Source organism: Podarcis cretensis (genome assembly GCF_951804945.1).
Source record: "Podarcis cretensis genome assembly, chromosome: 17".
Taxonomy (NCBI): domain Eukaryota; kingdom Metazoa; phylum Chordata; class Lepidosauria; order Squamata; family Lacertidae; genus Podarcis; species Podarcis cretensis.
Genome location: NC_137187.1, coordinates 31,426,824 through 31,444,408, shown reverse-complemented (window position 1 = coordinate 31,444,408; position 17,585 = coordinate 31,426,824). Strand labels below are relative to the sequence as shown.

Sequence of the window (17,585 nt, the reverse complement as noted above, 5' to 3'; positions counted from 1 at the left end):
TAAGCATATTTACTTCTGCTTAGTAGAAATAGTGTTTAATAAGTTCTATCTGCCAAAATGTCATTTTAAAACTTTTTGAATGTTAGGGTATGTAGTATTTTCACAACTCAAAAGGCCTTTTAAAGCCCACTAGAGGGAACCAGAGTTTTGGCAGTATTACTTCATGCCTACCAGCTGAGATTCATGCCTTAGCTTTCTGGGCTGTTGGCTGAATCAAATTTCCTTCCATAGCACCAGACTATCTTCCCCACCTCGGGCCTCAAGTTTGACATGGATTGTCCACCTATTATTTGATGTCAGTGACATCAAGCAAGCAGTTTTTGCCCACAAGGTTTGAAATCAACCTGAAAAGCATTGTTGGGTCTTGTAAAGTACTGTGCTTGGGTTTTAAGACTCCGTGATGTTAGATCCAGGCTGGTGTGTGTGGCTTGGTGGTCTTAACTAGGGGTCCCAATACGGCCAAGTGCTTGTTTTCTAAACTGACCCAAATCTGAACACAAAGTTTAATATCACTAACAAATGAGAGCTTTTAACCACAAGGAGTATAGAATCTCTCGAGTACTCTGGAGAGTCAAATGTGCTCGGATTTCCTCTGCCATTGGTTAAAAGTGATCACTATTTTAGTGTGAATTGAAGCGATTATAATAGCTATTATAGGAAGGGCGGGGGAAGCAGCAGCCATCTCATTGTGTGTGCTGGTTCATACTTCTTAACTACAAGAATAGCTTAAATAATGCTATAGCACTAAGCAAAAAGATGTGGCTGAGGCGGCCTTTGACAGCATGTTTATGTGAAGCACAGCACTGGCCTGCATATAAGCCGCACTCCCCTCCCCCCCCCCAAAAAAATCAGACAGTGAAAAGCTAAAAGTGCGGCTTTTATTCACGACCGTACGCTGTCAGCAAAGTGGTGCCCTCCCCAACCAAGGAAGCAGCCTGGGTATTGTCATTTTTCCTCCTCCCCCCATCAATTTTAAAGGTGCAGCTTATTTGCGGGTGCGGCTTATATTCAGGCCAATACAGTAGTTGATATTCCCAGTCCTTTAATCTAAACAGGTACAGGTAACTGAAATTTAAGCACCCTCCAGCCAAGTTCTGTGTTTGATTACTGAGCTATGTTCCCTCTCCTTGTGTGGCTGGGAGAGCAGGAAGAACAGGAAAGTAGTATTTAACGAGGTTAATTTGCTGCAGCTTTCTTTGACTTAAGAGAGGGGAACCTCCAGCCCTTCCATGTTGTTAAATTCCAACTCCCATCAGCATGATCCTAGCTGCAGTCTATGATTAACTCACAAACACACAGTTCAGGGCTTCAAGCCATTTTAATTTTAAAGTTGTGTCTTTGTACAAAGTTATTTTAAACACCACCATGAAAAAGTGACCATTGCAGTGACCTTATCCCTGTTGGAGGGAACTTGAGACACTTGATGCAGCTTTGTTTATCTAATTTCATTCCACCAGGAGAGCTGATCATTGCTCTTGAGTCAGAAAAGGAGAGATTCTGCCCTGCTGTGTACCCCACAGACCGCTGCCCAGTTTGAACCACCAGCTCTCCCTAAAAGTAAATATATTATTCCTCACAAGAGATAGCTGGTGTTACTAGTGAATTCAGGAGACTTTGAACTGTTAATGGCTTATCTTCAAAAGTAAGGAATATTTTTGAGCTGCAGCTCTGATCTCTTCAGTAGGTGATAGCATAGCATGCACCAAGTTGAGAAAGCAATCTCTTAAAGCAACAGACCTATCATGTCCCAATCCTTCCAAGAAGCAGATGAAGGTGCAACTTAGATTAACATCCCGACTGAGAACAGACCAGCAGTGATGTTTGCACTAGTCTGGAAGGATATAAGTTTATTCCATAGGTTTTTGTGGCTAAGATTTTGAACCACCCAGACAGACTTTCATCCCTTATTCCCCTGTTGAACTACTAAGAGGACTAGTCTTATATTTTTCAACCTCCGCCATAAGCACATAAACAACTAAAGCTAGATAATTCCTCTTTCTCGTAAAGCAGTTAAAGGGGTGATAATGCAGGGAGTGCACTCAGGTGCACCTGCTGTTTTGAGAAACTTTATTTCCTCTTTGCCTCTATTTCAATTCAGGCCATATAGCAAAATATACATATTATTGCCATCATCATGTACCAGCAACTGGAAAAAAGACCTCAAATCTACTTTTAATTCATACTTTAAGATGGAAGAGTCTCCAGACTGTCTGTCTACTGCATCTTAAAAGGGTGAATCTGAAAATGCAAGGAAAGCTCCCTCACCTTTCAAGAAAAATATACAAATGAATAATTGAAAATAGAAATCCAGTGTTTTGTAGAATAAAGCCCATACAAAATATGTAAAAGCACTCAATCCCAGCCACTCTACCCACCCCCCATACCCAAGGCTACTAGTATTTCCCTGCACCTTCAGGTTCTTCCCTTTAACTTCACATACTGAAGTTCCCCTTGCTGCTCCACTCTAAACCTACAAACACTTCTTCATAAGCTGAGGAAAATCAGCCTCAGCAGGCAATCTAGAGAAGCATTTGCCCTTCAGGGCTCTGTCCAGTCCCCCTATTTCAAAGTTTTGTTACCACAGATTTACATTCAGAAAAGCCCCAGTCCCAGTACTCATTCATAGCAGGAGAGGAAAAATGGGGCAGCCATGGTAAAAAGCAAGCAGCTTAAGGGGTGATCACAAGAAAGATGAGGGGGAAGCGACCAGGTGACACCCGCTTATGTGAACAAACAGGGAAGGAAAAGAAAGAAAAGATCACATTGGTAGCAAATGGTCATCTCGCTCTTCAGACTCTTCCCCTAGTTGGTCATCACCAACACCACGATACGCAGCTGGTACATTCCTTGGTTTCGACCGGCACACAAAATCACAGCCATCCTGTAAGCACACACAGGTTAATGTACAAATGCCAGACCACAAATAGTGATTGCAGTATTAACCTGTCTCCATCCAGATTCCACCTCTTAGCATGATTTGAGGACTTCAATGCTAAAGGGACTACAGAAAGACGTGGCAGCCAAATAAGCACAACTGCCATACCTAAAGCACATCAAAGGTTTTGCATAGGCAACTAGTAAGTAAAAGCTTAGCACGAGAGTGTCAGCTCAGAAGTTCCCACAAGGAAACAAGCCAGCTCTAAAGAGAAGCCCGTTGACAGGAATTTATTAGCTGCAATCTCCAACAAAAACAATAGCTATATTTGGACAACGCAATAAATCTGTTTATTTAGCCAGAACAAACTTTCAATTCATGCACTCCCTCTCGTTCAGTGCAGCTGCAAGGAATTGAAAGGCTCTGCTTCCATCTGATTAAACAGTGTATCATTTTGTCCGAATGCAAACTGGGTAATCTCAAATTATTAGTTGACACAATGCAATTTCAAACCATTGCTCTGAGAGTGGCTTTTATCAACAAATATTAGTAGAGATTAATCACAGTCTGGCATTAGACATCATACTAAATGGCACTTAAAAAATTGTAACAAGCTGGGTCCCCAAGCTTCACTGCAGCTTCTTTACATGGGGGTGGAGGCACCTTTTCTATCTAGGGGCCATTTTTATCTCCCTCCCTTGGAGGGCTGAATACGACAGGTGGGCATCACTATGGTGTCAGGTGATGCTGTGCTTTGAAGCCCAAATTGTCAGGACTTCAAAGAACAGCACAGGGCTGTTTGAAAGTCCTTCGTTTTAGCAAGATTCTGATGCAAACCAGCTCCTGAATCAGGATGGGGTTTGTCAGGATTCAATCCCATCCTCCCACATATCAGCTGATGTCATGAGGAAAATGGCTTTGCGGGCTATGATTGGTCCACAGGTTGGAGGTTACCCAGGCCTGCTTAAAACAAGATGTTAAAACAAGATTCATCAAAATGCCTGAATGCACATACAGTGGTACCTCGGGTTACATACACTTCAGGTTACAGACGCAGCTACCCCAGAAATAGTACCTCGGGTTAAGAACTTTGCTTCAGGATGAGAACAGAAATCGTGCTCCGGCGGCAGCGGGAGGCCCCATTAGCTAAAGTGGTGCTTCAGGTTAAGAACAGTTTCAGGTTAAGTACGGACCTCCAGAACAAATTAAGTACTTAATCCGAGGTACCACTGTATACCTTTCCTGTGGCACAGGTAGACGCAGCTTGTGTGCATGATATCAGATGCAAACTCTGGAAGAATCACAGGTTGCCCCTTGCTGCTGTACGGATTTGTCTGTTTTGCTACTTACTGCCACTAGGTTGCCCAGATCTTGCCAGAAGGCCAAGTGGGGGAACTGCTCCATGCCTTTTGCTCCCACCAACAGACGCTGGTAAAGAAATCCCCCAATGAGGTACACTGCAACCAATGGAGCAAGCCTGAAAGAGAATGTCAAAATACAAACAAACCAGGAAGGCAAAAGCTATGATTTCTAATAAAACTCAGAACATGTTGATGTTCTCTTACAAACCGCTTAAGAACTTATAATGAGGCTGACTGGCATAGGAGATTCCAACCTTTATGGCGTGATATGTGTTACTCCTAAAGCAGCTAGTCAAATTCTAATTTTGAGCAACCAGAGGAGAGCCCAATGTGCACAACTTTAGGCTTAATGGTTGTTAGGTATCACACGGAGTATACACAGCAGCATAAAATATGGGAAGGGAATGGGGAATAGGGATCAATATGACAGGCAAATTATTTGCCCAGAAATGGGGAGGAAAATGGGTATACTTTAGGGAAGCTAAATTGCAGGCTACACTTGAGGACATTTGTGCAAGTTTATTTCCCTGTGCAGTGGTACCTCGGGTTACAAACTCGGCTAACCTGGAAGTAGTTGCTCCGGACTGCGAACTTTGCCCCAGGATGGGAATGGAAATTGTGCGCTGGCAGCGCGGCGGCAGCAGAAGGCCCCATTAGCGAAAGCGCGCCTCATGTTAAGAACGGACCCCCGGAATGAATTAAGTTCGCAACCCGAGGTACCACTGTATCCGTTTGTAGCATCCAAATCTTCCAACATCTTGTGAGATTTGCTGAAGCCCAATCTGAAGTTGTGCTTATAATTCGTGTCTAAACAGTGAGCAGTAATTTAGGCTCTCCTGTGCATCTATGAAATTGCAAGGCCTAGGGCATTTGTCACATGTATAATATAAACCAGAGCTTTCTAGACTGTGCGTCATGACAAGTTAGTGTGTCGGTTGCAGTGTGTAGGTGTGTCCCACAAATGCTCCCCGCACTCCTCCCGGGGCTGGAAAGGGGTTAGTTTAACCTCTAGTTTGCTAGTAAAACTGAATTACTGTGTCGTGAAATGATGCATGTCTAAAAAGTGTGTCACCAACGTGAAAAGTTTGGAAAGCTCTGATATAAACACATGCCATACTGTCATGCCTGACTAAATATTTACCAGGAAGCCAGTGCCCCTAACTACATATGTATTCTTTTGTCTTAAAGCAACTGCCTTGGGATAAACCTTCCATTCCCCATGGCCAAAGACCTTTACTTCATTCACCCTATGCTCAATACAAAACCGGATTCTGTGGAATCGCATTTACAGAAAAGTGTCTCGTGGATAAACTTTCAGCAGATTACTTTTCTAGACCCTTTCTAATAAGGCACTGAAAGTAGGGAACAGCACCATGGTACCCTTCTGTAATGGAGGACAATGTGTTCCACTGTTTCATTTCTACCCTGTATGCTCAGTTGACAAGGGCGACACTGGGAATACTAATGTCCGTTACCACTTGTACTCTTCAAAGCTTTGTCCCCAATTCTGTTTAAAATCTGTACTGAACTGCCAGGTGAGATACTCTGAAAATCTGGAATACTTTCTCGCCAAGTCCTGAGAAATTGAAGCTACTTGTTGGTAGGGCGTGTGCCTGTTTTGAGAGGTAGTTCCCAGCCTATTTTAGATGGGGTTGCACTTTGCAGCTTTGAATGCTTTTAAGATCTAGCCTTTAAGTGGCATCTATGGCGTCAAAGTGCAAATAGATAAATAGGTACTGCTCCGGCAGGAAGGTAAACGGCGTTTCCGTGCGCTGCTCTGGTTCGCCAGAAGCGGCTTAGTCATGCTGGCCACATGACCCGGAAACTGTACCTTTTTATGGCATGAAGTGCCGTCTACGTTCCAAGTCTGGTGCCCACCTTCCCACCCGAAAAGAAACAGCCACTATTCATGAACTGGTGGCATACAACTTACACTGCCGTGATGCACTGAATGCACATTTGAAATTTCAACTAGTCCAAAGTACAGGCCTTAAGATTGTACACATATACACCAGGCTGTTGGTACCAAATCTCATGTCTTTCTGGCACCAAGTAAAGAACTTATTGTTGAAACCAGGCACTATTAAACTGTATTATCAGAATGGCTTTTATCTCTCAAGTTGCTCTGATGCTGCTCAGTTTTAACTGTTATTTTCATCTTTTAATCCCGTTTTATATGTTTAAAAAGAATATGCATGTAAGCTACCCTGGAAATCGCTAAACCGAAGATGGAGTATTAAAACTTTTAGACAAACTTACGTAATGAGCAATATAGAGCCAATACTTAAGTGAGAGTCTTCTGGAGGGCAGGCCAAGCTGCTCTCTAATTCAAAGAGGTAGAAGCATTCCTCCATCTTTTCTCGTTCTTCTGACACCATGGTGAAACCACTCTGTTTATGGGAAGATAGCAATAAAAGACATCTATCACCTTAAATATATACAGGGACAAAGTTCCATCCTTCCCCAGAGAATTATGCTCGCCAGTGTCCTTCATCTTCTTCAAGAACCATCTAACAGTGCCACTTCCCACTTCTGAGCGAGATACAAGTTCAGATAAATATATGCTGTAGGCCTCCTGGGCTGTACTTTAAAATGCTAGTAGGAGACTCTGTGTTTGACTTTTTCTTTACAACAGGAACTTCCCAGCCCTCCCAATAGCCTGGACTACCCTTCTTCGGGTGGCGCTGTGGGTTAAACCACAGAGCCTAGGACTTGCTGATCAGAAGGTTGGCGGTTCGAATCCCCGTGATGGGGTGAGCTCCTGTTGCTCGGTCCCTGCTCCTGCCCACCTAGCAGTTCAAAAGCACGTTAAAGTGCAAGTAGATAAATAGGTACCTCTCCAGCGGGAAGGTAAACGGTGTTTTCGTGCGCTGCTCTGGTTCACCAGAAGTGGCTTAGTCATGCTGGCCACATGACCTGGAAGCTGTACGCTGGCTCCCCAGAGTCGGGCACGACTGGACCTAATGGTCAGGGGTCCCTTTACTTTTACCTTTTACCCTTCTTCAAAATGTGTTCATTTTCTAAGTGAGCAGCCTTTCCCCTCCAACCAACATATAAGTTCAAGCATCGTGGTATTCCTGCCAAGCTGAAAAATCTCATTTTCCAAGCATGTAATTCAGCTCTTAAATTATTAAGCGTGATTAATACTGGAGGTAGTGTAATGAGGGGTGACTCCTAACCATTGGCCAATATACCCTGGAATTATTATTTTTTAATAACCCTTTCCAGTAGCTACTCACTGCTAGTGTCTTCTTGTTGCAGGTGATCATTACTATGGCTTTTCTCGGCTCCTTCCCACAGTGGCTACTATAGGGGTCTCCCCCCTTATAGGTCAGTAAAATCCATGTACCTGCCAAGACAGAAAACCAAGACACCCTGTGAGGCATATGTGGTATTGGAAGAGCAATGGAGAAGAGTTGTTGAAGGATAAATGTATCTTACTTCCACTGGCAAGATGGGTCTCGTTGATTCGTCCCAACACCTTTGTCTGTTGCTTATTGTTGATCTGCACCAAGCCAGAATTGGTCTTATTGCTAGCATTTCGACACACCCGGAACTTGTAGGTGTATTTCTCACCTTCACTCTCACCTTCAATTTCAAAACTGCAGAGAGAGATGCCACAAAGAGAAGCCTTACAAACACTGCTGCTCACACATTTGCGGGGGTGGGAGGGATCCTAACAATAGTCCTTCCCACTCAAATTAAGGAGCATCTATACCAGCCAACCCTCTTTCATTCCAAATTCCATTAGGAGAGGTTTTCACAAACTTAAAAATAAATAAATAACATTCTACAAATTCTGCTCTAAAGTGAATGAGAAACACCCCAAATCCTGAGGCATGAAAAAAAGGGAGATCAGCATGTATCTCCTTCATTTTTTAAAAAACAATATTTGTTACCTGCTCTTTACAAGAAGTCCCAGGATGGGGAATACAAATTAAAATACAACTGTATTTAAAATCCAAAAGCTGAAAACACTGATCTAAGTAAAACAATACAGCTTCGGATACAGAAAACTCACATCCAACCATCCCCCAAATACCTGAGTGAAAATGTGTGCATGTCACCAAAATGTAAATGACGTAGACACAAAGCATACACATCTGGGGGCAGCAAGTTCCAGGGTTTAGTAGCCATCACAAAGAAGGCTTTCCCCAATACGGTTGATCCAGAGCATGGATCACAGGTGCTAAGCCTTCTCTGCAAATCAGCCAGAGCTAGAAATAAGCACTCCTTGCTCTGAAGTCACCAGGGACTCAAGTGACGGAGCTGGATCAAAGAGCAACCCCTTTCCATGGCAGTGTGACATCCCACCCCCATTCCAAGAAACTGTCTTGTCTTGATTCAGTTTCAATTCAAGAGTCTTCATTCAGCCTATTACCACTTGCAAGCACTGGTCAGGAACCTGAACGGCCTCTTCCAATTCTGACATAACAAGAGATAGAGCTGAGCATCATTGGCATACTGATGACACCTCATTATGTGTCCCTGGCAACTTCATATAAATGTTGAACAACAAGGGTGTTAAGATGAAGCTCTGTGGGACAACACAAGTCAATTCCCCTGGATGGAACAAAGTCCTTCCACTTCCAATCACCTCCAGGATCCTGTCTTGCTGGCAGGAACTGAACCACTGCAACACAGAGCCTTCCATACTCAGAGCCAGGCCAGAAAGATACCGTGGTGAAAGGAATCAAGAGGTGTGGAAAGTTTGAGAGGAATCAACTCAACTGCCTCTCTCCCAACAAACATTATCTAGCAGGGCAGCCAAGGAAGTTTAGGCTCCGTCTCTGGGACTGAAGCCAGTTTGAAATCCGTTCGGATTAATCTACTTCCTCCAATAATGCCTGCAGGTGGCTTGCCGCCAGCCTCTCAAGAATCTTGCCCAAGATTGTGAACAGGCAATTGTAATGTAACACTTCTGGTCCTCTGAAGGATCCTTCTGGTCCTTCAAGGCAGGCAGCACATCCCCCTTCTGCAGTATGGCACTGATCAATCCTTGAGCCCACTCCACCAATCCCCTCTGGATAGCTGTGTAAGACATGATGGGCAAGGGTCAGTCAGCCAAACTCCTATAACCAGCTTCTGTATTGAGCCAACAAATCTTGAGTTAGATGGTTATCTGGTATTGCTATAGTAACTGGTGCCCAGAACTTCAAAGATACCCTATGTAGGGCAGATGTAATCAGCTTATTCACCACTTGAAACAGCCCTGCTGGACTGAAGAGGCACTGGTGGCAGAGAGGCACACTTTATTTGCTGTCACCGCTGCCATGTGGTATACATGACCAAGTATTCTTGCCTGTATCTGGTCAGTGTTGCATTGGGCTTTGCACTATTTACAATCTAGCCATTGCCGCTCCTGTTTAATCATGCAGTTCCCTGGTATACCAGGGAACCCTGGCATGCTCACCAGTTGCAATGATGACCCGTGAGGGCAACTGTGTTTATGGCCCAGTGCATCTTGCTGTTCTACAGCAAGAGTAGAGCCTCAACAGGAGTGCTAGTCATCTCAGCTGGAAAATCCCCCCAAAGTATTCAGGAACCTTTATGAGTCTATTAGTCTACAGGGTGGACCATCTCAATAGGCCCTCCATCCCTATGGGTGATACCATCAGAGGGAATCCAAACCATATCAGGAAATGGTCCATCCAGGACAACAGCCTCATTACAAACCCCACAATCAACTGAACCAAGCTATCCCACTCTGTTGCAAAGACCAGGTCCAGAGTATGTTTGTTTGGACACATGGGTTGCACCACTGATTGATCAGGACAAATCTATGGTTCTCCAGGTGGCCATGAGGTCCCAAACTAGTTCACTGGAGGCTGAATTGGAGTGGGTGTTGAAGGTACGTGACACCACTCTGGAAGGATTCTCCAACACCATGCTCAAGATAACCTTCTGGTTAGCAAAGGAAGTGCCATGCAATGGGGTGGACAAGAGACCAGCATCCCCAGTCTGTTCCAATGACTCAACACCATGAAACCCCTCAAATCTAGTCAGTAGGGTTTGGCCTCCTTAGGGATTACAGCTGTGACTCTCCCCAACCCAGTTGGGATTGGTGCCACGCCAAATAGCTGGAGACCAAAAGCTCAGTTAACGCCTAATCTTCCCAGCCTGCTCACCCAGGTGTCAATAATGAATATCTGCGTATTTCCTTTTGCAGATTTTGGATTGCGGATTGGTGGGGTAAGTATTCAAGTAGTGCAAGAACAGAGGTGCTGTTTCAGGCATGGCCAAACTTGGCCCTCCAGATGTTTTGGGACTACAACTCCCATCATCCCTAGCTAACAGGACCAGTGGTCAGGGATGATGGGAGTTGTAGTCCCAAAACATCTGGAAATTATATCTGAGACTTACCCAGTAAGGGCATTAAGTATCTATACCAGATGTCCACAAGGCCTCGTGAACAGCAGAATATTGCCAATGAGCTGTTAATTTTATTGGGGACAGAATAAACTCCTTCAGCAGCCATCTTTTCACAACAGGAACGCAGTCGCTATGAGCAAGTAGAATTCTTATGAAAATCACTTGTTCACACTAGCCAGGCCTGACAAGCAGCTAAGGTGGTTGGATATTCCCCAAGGGCAGTGACTCAAAAATCCCTCTTGAGCAATTGCTCCTGACATCAGCCACACTGAAGCCACCCCAATAAGTCAATCAGCCACAGGCACTGTACCTTCTGCCGAAAATTGGCGTCAACCTCTCCAGCAGCAGCTTTTCTTTTGTGGATTCACTGCCTTCCTCCCCAAGTAGATCACATTCATTGTCCTTTGCCATCACAGTGGTTATGAGGGCTAGCAGCACAGCATGGCAGCAACAGTGAGCCAGGAACATTCTACAAGCAGTTGTCTAGAGTAAGGGCAGGTGATGAAGAACAGATGTAGACAATGCATTAATATGGCAGCATGACATATGAAATCTGAGTTGCAGAGATCAACTGAACAATCAATGTCTACTTTTTCATTATGACTTTTACATGGAAAAGTGGACATTCTATAAGCAATCTCACAGTCCTAAATTAAGAGAAAACTGGGATATTAGTCTCACATAAATGACAACCTGCAATAATTTGGCACTGAGAGAGAGGAAATTCACTACTTAAGGCAGGAGTGGCCAACTGGATCTACTCAGTAGGCTGAACCCTCATTTCCCCCAACAGATATGTTTCACATCCTCTTTGAAATGTATGAAGTACATCTTCTGTTCAGTGTTTCTTACTATCGTTATGTCTCATCTCAAACCACTCTCAGAAACTGTTGTTAATTCTGCATTGTCATATGCTATTTTTATGTTGTTAATCATTAAAACAAGAAGTGAGCATCTCATAAACGATGATTCACTCAGACCACACATGGAAGCTTTTAGAAATCAGTCAGTAGGTGCATTTTGCTTTTTTGTTTTGCATTTCAAGCCATCCAAATGTAGATGGGCTGCATGATAATTTCTGCGAATGTATTTCCAAAGCTGGCCTAATGTCTTTGATGCATGAATAGTCACCTTCTTTTTAATTATGGGTACAGCACGGACAAATTTAAGCAACTCATAAAGTGCCATTGACTTTGTTGATAAATTTTAATACTTAATTATTAGCACACTTGAAAGAGCCATTTTGGCGAAATTGCCAGTTGCAGCAAAGGAATATGACAGGACCATCTTGCTCAGGTCTTGAGTGTGGCCTATCATGTTGGAAATGTTCACCTTGGAAGACTCTCGCTGCTCTAACTCTGGGTGTGGGCTCTGAAAGATTAGCCCAGGAAAAGTCAAGATCCACTCAGTAACTGAGAACCCACTCTCACCCTTGATAGCCCGAAATGGATGTTTCGGGGATGCACCGTTTGAAACATTAAATCCTAAGGATTTGGGGTTAGGCGGGGAGGAGGCAGCCTTTGCGCTCAGAATTGCAAAGAATCTGTTCCACAGATGGGCGGAGAGAGCTTTGGAAGGAGCCGCATACAGGTGGTGGCGGCGGTGGGACGAAACTCCTGAGGCGGCCTCGTTCCCGTCACTCGAGTTGCGGGGGTAGAGCGCCCCGCGGAACGCGGCACCGGGCACCCACCTGCCTGCGGCTCACGTGTCCGCCCCGCTTCGCGTTCAGACGTAACGAATAGCGCGCGTGTCCCTGCGACGGGTTCGCCCTTCGGCACGGCAGGCGTCGAGGCCGCCTGCTGCTCACCCTCTCTACTCTACCTCAGCCCTGCAAAGCCCTTCCCTGACCCCCACCCCACCCCCCAAGTGCCTCAAAAGCCCCGCCATTTCCTCAACTCGACTGCCGCCAGGCTTCTTCAAGGGGGGGGGGGGGGACGGACGAGGCCGGAGCTTTCGGAGGAGGAGGGGGGTCCCACATGCCCCCCGCCCCCTCCCCTCTCTCGCCCCCCGGAGCCTGCAGCAAGCGAGGTGCGGCTGAGGGGAAAGGGGACGGGGAGAAGGGGAGCAGGGTCGCGGAGCGGCGCCGTCACCTGGGGCTGCCCCGGCCCACTGCGGCGCTCGACGTCGCGTCTCGGCCTTCCTCCCCGCGCCTGTCGCCGGCCCCCGAAGCCGTTACCGGAGCCCGGAGGAGGAGGAAGAGGAGGGCGGCTCGTGACCAGTCATGCTACACAAGCGGAAGAGGAAGCAGCAGCCCGTGCCGTACAGCCGAAGGCTCATCCTCTTGTCGACCGGAAGGAGGAAGCGGGGTAAGGGGCGGTTTTGGTCCAATCGGGTGGAAGCGGCTCGCCGAGTCGTTTCGCCTTCACCTACCTCCGGCCCCGCCTTCCCGTGCTTGCAACCTGACCAATGAGAGGCGGAGGAGCGGGTTCGGGGAGGGGCTTCGGCGTGACAGGCGACTCAGGGCCCAAGCCGCCTCCGTTCCAGTTCTTGGTCTAGTCGACGACGACAAGGAGGAGGCTGGTGAAGGCGAGGGCGCCTCTCATTGGCTCTTCAGCGGCTGTCACGGGATTGTCACGAGGCCCCCCTCCCTCCCCTTCAGACTTTGAATATCTGACCGTTTATTAAATGAATGGGATAAATAAAATAAAATGCTGCGCAGTGTGTTAATGTCATGTTCGCTATTATGCTACGCGCTTTTGGGGTTTAAATGCTGCAAGCCGCCTCGGCGACCCTTGGATGAAGGGCGGTGTATACAAATTTAATAAATAAGATTTAAATGAATAACGTATTCGCGTTTTTATATCGCACTTTTCTCACGCCAAGCAGCTCAAAAGTTTAGCATGAGGTTCTCCTTCCTCTTCCTCTTCTCAATAATTGCTTTTCTCCTACATAATTCTAGCGTCTTTTTTCCCTTAAAACAGCATTTCCCCTAAAGAACGTGCACAGATTACGGTCATTAACTAGAAACTCACAATGGTTAGCTTATGTTTTATGAAGTTGTTGCCGTTCTCATGAAAGGAAGCACAGCTGTTGCTTATTTGCGCATACTAGTCCAGGAAATGATGCAAATTAAAAATGCTCTGAGATCTGCAACTGAGATTGGAGGGGTCTGCAGAGGAAGGACAAAATCTGTACCTGCCTTGGTGAGGGTGGCAAGGTGAGACTATAATGGAGAGAAGCTGTAACAAGTAGAAAAGAAGTATGGGTGCTCCAGGAGGCCATAACACAAAATGCCCTGTCCTTTATATTATTACGGTGGCTCAGTGGTTCCATCAACTCATCCTGTCAGCAACAAGTCAGGTTTCTATTTCTAAAGCAGAAATTCCTCATTTCCTCAGTCAGTTGCTGCCCTTGCCTCTTTATGGAGGTCAACTATTATCAGAGCAAATGGGGAAATGCTGCTTTTCGAAGGCAGCTGTGGCATTTCGTTCCTCCCATTGCAAGGATCATCTGATTCGTGCTTACTTTCTGTTCAATGAGAAAGGAAGCCAGTCTGTGTGACTTCTGTCTCTGGTACTATTGCGACGAGACAGGATGTCTGTACAAGGGCTGCTCCTCTCATACGTGTTTGTTATGTTCTTTATTCTGTAATTAGTAGAAATAAAGTAGGTATACCCAGATACCTCCTCAACTCTGTCTGCACTGCTTTTCCTCTGCTTTACCGGGTGCTTACAAGAGAACAGCTGTGAGTCCCAGAACACCAGGACTCCTTCCTGGGAATGTTGTGTAGCTGTTCCAGTGCCAGAGGAGGCCATGGGTCCTGCAGGAGTGTTCCATTAGTGTGGCTGGTGATGGCACCATGGCCTCTCAGAGAGCATGGCCTGAAGAGACGGTAGGCCAGACCCCAAAGCCTCAGCTGTCAGTCAAATGTTCTGGCTCCTTATCAGAATTTTCTCCATTCAAAACCAAGATGGAAGTTGGGTTTTATAGCAGCTCAGGGGTAGTGTGTCCCATTTTGCTGCTTGAGGTCAAACAGGAAGCACTGCCCTGCATCTGCCACCTTCAAGAAGTGGCGCCAGCATTGGGACTGATTTCAGGGAAGATCTCGCTGGTTTCTGATGAAATCTCATCTGAAATTGGAGACATCTTGGCCAAAATCAGTGCTGGCTCCTCTGCCCCTGGTGCTGGCCTCAACCCACATAATGGCTGGGCCGGCTGCAAAATTTTTTGCTCCAAGTGGTTCACACAAATTGTAAGATAGCCCACCTTCAGGATTTCCATATTATGTTGGGGAAATGCTTTTTTCTGGGGGTACTCAAGGGTACACAGCACTGGTACCTTTTTTTTTTTTTAGAAGAAAAGCACTGGGTTGGGGTAAAGCTATCCAATGAATTTGTGGCTGAATTGAGGTTTGAACAGGGAAGTTATAGTCCAGAATGTCTGGAGGGTACCAAATGTTAAGGAAGGTGGGTAGTAGGTAAAAAAGGTAAAGGTAAAGGGCCCCTGGATGGTTAAATCCAGTCAAAGGCCACTATGAAGTGTGGTGCTCATCTCGCTTCAGGCCGAGGGATCCGGCGTTTGTTCACAGACAGCTTTCCGGGTCATGTGGCCAGCATGACTAAACCGCTACTTGCTACAATGGGACACTGTGACAGAAGCCAGAGCATACGGAAACGCCATTTACCTTCCTACCACAGCAGTACCTATTTATCTACTCGTACTGGGATGCTTTCAAACTGTTAGGTTGGCAGAAGCTGGGACTGAGCAATGGGAGCTCACTCTGTCGCAGGGATTTGAACTGCCGACCTTCCGATCGGCAAGCCCAAGAGGCTCCATGGTTTAGACCACAGTATCACCTGTGTCCAGCTATCCTATACCAGGGTACTATCCTATACCAGATCTTATATAATCCACCCAGTGTAAACAGAGTCTGGACCATCAGCATTGGAGATTAAAATGAGCAGGCAAGGCACTCTTAATAACCACAAGATTTTATTGCAAAGAACTGATGAAACAGCCTCTCATTGAAATGAGTGGCAGAACTCTCAGTTGAAAGGTGTATTTTCTAGTGATTTTCTTCCAAGACCTAATAGTTTAACAAATATGATTGATGCTGAGCACCACCCTTAGGATGGTTGCAGACTTAATTGAGGAATATCTTTTCATGATGACATAACTTTACCCTGCGGAAACAAACAAAATAAACCATTAATTAACCCAATTTAAAACAATGAATGGCTCAGCTTCCATAGGCTACTCTTTGATGCCTTAGTTTTAGATACTGAAATATGACACTTGGGAACAATAATCAGAGTAAAACTACAGAAATATCATTTTAGTTTTGAGAAGCAGACACTACAGCTAGGAGGAACTAGCCAGGTGGTGTATAAATTTAGAGCAAGCTTCCCAGTAGTGATGTATGGAAGTGAGAGCTGGACCATAAAGAAGGCTGATCGCCGAAGAATTGATGCTTTTGAATTATGGTGCTGGAGGAGACTCTTGAGAGTCCCATGGACTGCAAGAAGATCAAACATCTCCATTCTGAAGGAAATCAGCCCTGAGTGCTCACTGGAAGGACAGATTGTGAAGCTGAGGCTCCAGTACTTTGGCCACCTCATGAGAAGAGAAGACTCCCTGGAGAAGACCCTGATGTTGGGAAAGATGGAGGGCACAAGGAGAAGGGGGCGACAGAGGATGAGATGGTTGGATAGTGTTTTCGAGGTTACCAGCATGAGTCTGACCAAGCTGCGGGGTGCAGTGGAGGACAGGAGTGCCTGGCGTTCTCTGGTCCATGGGGTCACGAAGAGTCAGACACGACTAAACGACTAAACAACAACAACAAAGTGGGGAACCTGATCCGAAAGCTACAGGGAGATCCCCCTGGCAAAGCACCAAGGCAAGTTAAGCAGATATGTGTGAGAAGAGAGAAGAGGCCACGACATGTCATTCTGTCCCTCCCTTCGTTGACTTACAGAAAACCCAAGCTCTAAATAAAGCAACTTAAACTACAAAAACAACTAGGCAATTAGAATTGCCAGCAGGGGCATAAAGGCTTTCCAGTGTTTTGCATTGTTTGCCACATGTACGACTTATCTCCCTGTTCGACAGAAGTCATGAGTGTGTACAGGGTGCAATGAGCTCCTGGCTCTCCAGGAACAAATTTGTTACCTTAAGGCCAAGGTGGCAGACCTGGAAGAGCTAAGAGAGACAGAGAGGTTGGTGGATGAGGCCTTGGGGGCACATTATAGCTGTGCCCCACTCCCACGAAGATAGTTCCCCTGCTATCAGAGAGAATGAGAGTCTCTGAGAAGGAGAACATTGCTTTCAAGAAGAGGGAAACTTCCCTAGCACCTGACTTCACAACAGAAAATATAGGGCAGATCCCAGTACCTGAAATAACTTTTCCAAGAAAGTTAGTCTGAGGAACTGAGGGAGGTGGTGGTGACAAGAGATAAAGTTTTAGGCCTAATAAACAAAATGAAAACTGACAAATTGCCGAGTCCAGATGGCATCCACCCAAGAGTTCTCAAATAACTCAAATGTGAAATTGCTGATCTTCTAACAAAAAATATATTATTTGTCCCTCAGCGAGGCAAACAGGGGCACTCATTGCAACCACTATTCCCCTTCCCAGAGAAGGATGTTATGCTATTCTTGACTGAATGCTAAACATCCAGAATCAAACTTTGATGGGAAGTTTTGCTTCTGCACATGACTCTGGCAAACCGCTCTAAGCTGAAGCGTTCCTTCCTCACCCACCCTAGAATGTTTAGTTCACATTGAGTTCATGAAACATCGTACCCTGACCTGTTCTCAATGCATGGTTAACCACATCTACGGAGTGCGATAGTTATGTTCTTTTAAGTCCTGCTATATCAATCACTAGTAATAGTTTAATAAGGAGGTTTTCATACCTGTCCAATTCTGTGTTCCCTTTCCCAACCTTTAATCTATTGATGATTAATGCCTATATGCAACCCTTGCATTGTATTTCTGTTAACCAATCAGCAACAAGCACATATGTGGCAATGCTGTAA

At 45.6% G+C, this 17,585-nt stretch overlaps 2 protein-coding genes across 2 annotated transcripts in view; both read right to left on the bottom strand.

Moving 5' to 3' along the window:
• Nucleotides 1–1,299: 1,299 nt before the first annotated feature.
• On the bottom strand, nucleotides 1,300–12,875 carry M6PR (mannose-6-phosphate receptor, cation dependent). Its single transcript, XM_079959776.1, has 7 exons — nucleotides 12,699–12,875; nucleotides 10,919–11,091; nucleotides 7,678–7,838; nucleotides 7,476–7,585; nucleotides 6,496–6,626; nucleotides 4,226–4,352; nucleotides 1,300–2,881 (listed from the first exon to the last, which is right to left on the bottom strand). Exons 2-7 carry the CDS (start codon nucleotides 11,074–11,076, stop codon nucleotides 2,759–2,761), a joined length of 810 nt encoding a protein of 269 aa, XP_079815902.1. The 5' UTR covers nucleotides 11,077–11,091; nucleotides 12,699–12,875; the 3' UTR covers nucleotides 1,300–2,758.
• Nucleotides 12,876–15,521: 2,646 nt separating this feature from the next.
• Nucleotides 15,522–17,585, bottom strand: part of LOC307206214 (ovostatin-like) — a 59,881-nt gene continuing 57,817 nt past the window's right edge. The window contains exon 36 of the mRNA XM_079959135.1: nucleotides 15,522–15,731. The gene's annotated coding sequence lies outside the window, so the exon portion shown is untranslated. The remainder of the gene's footprint in view (nucleotides 15,732–17,585) is intronic.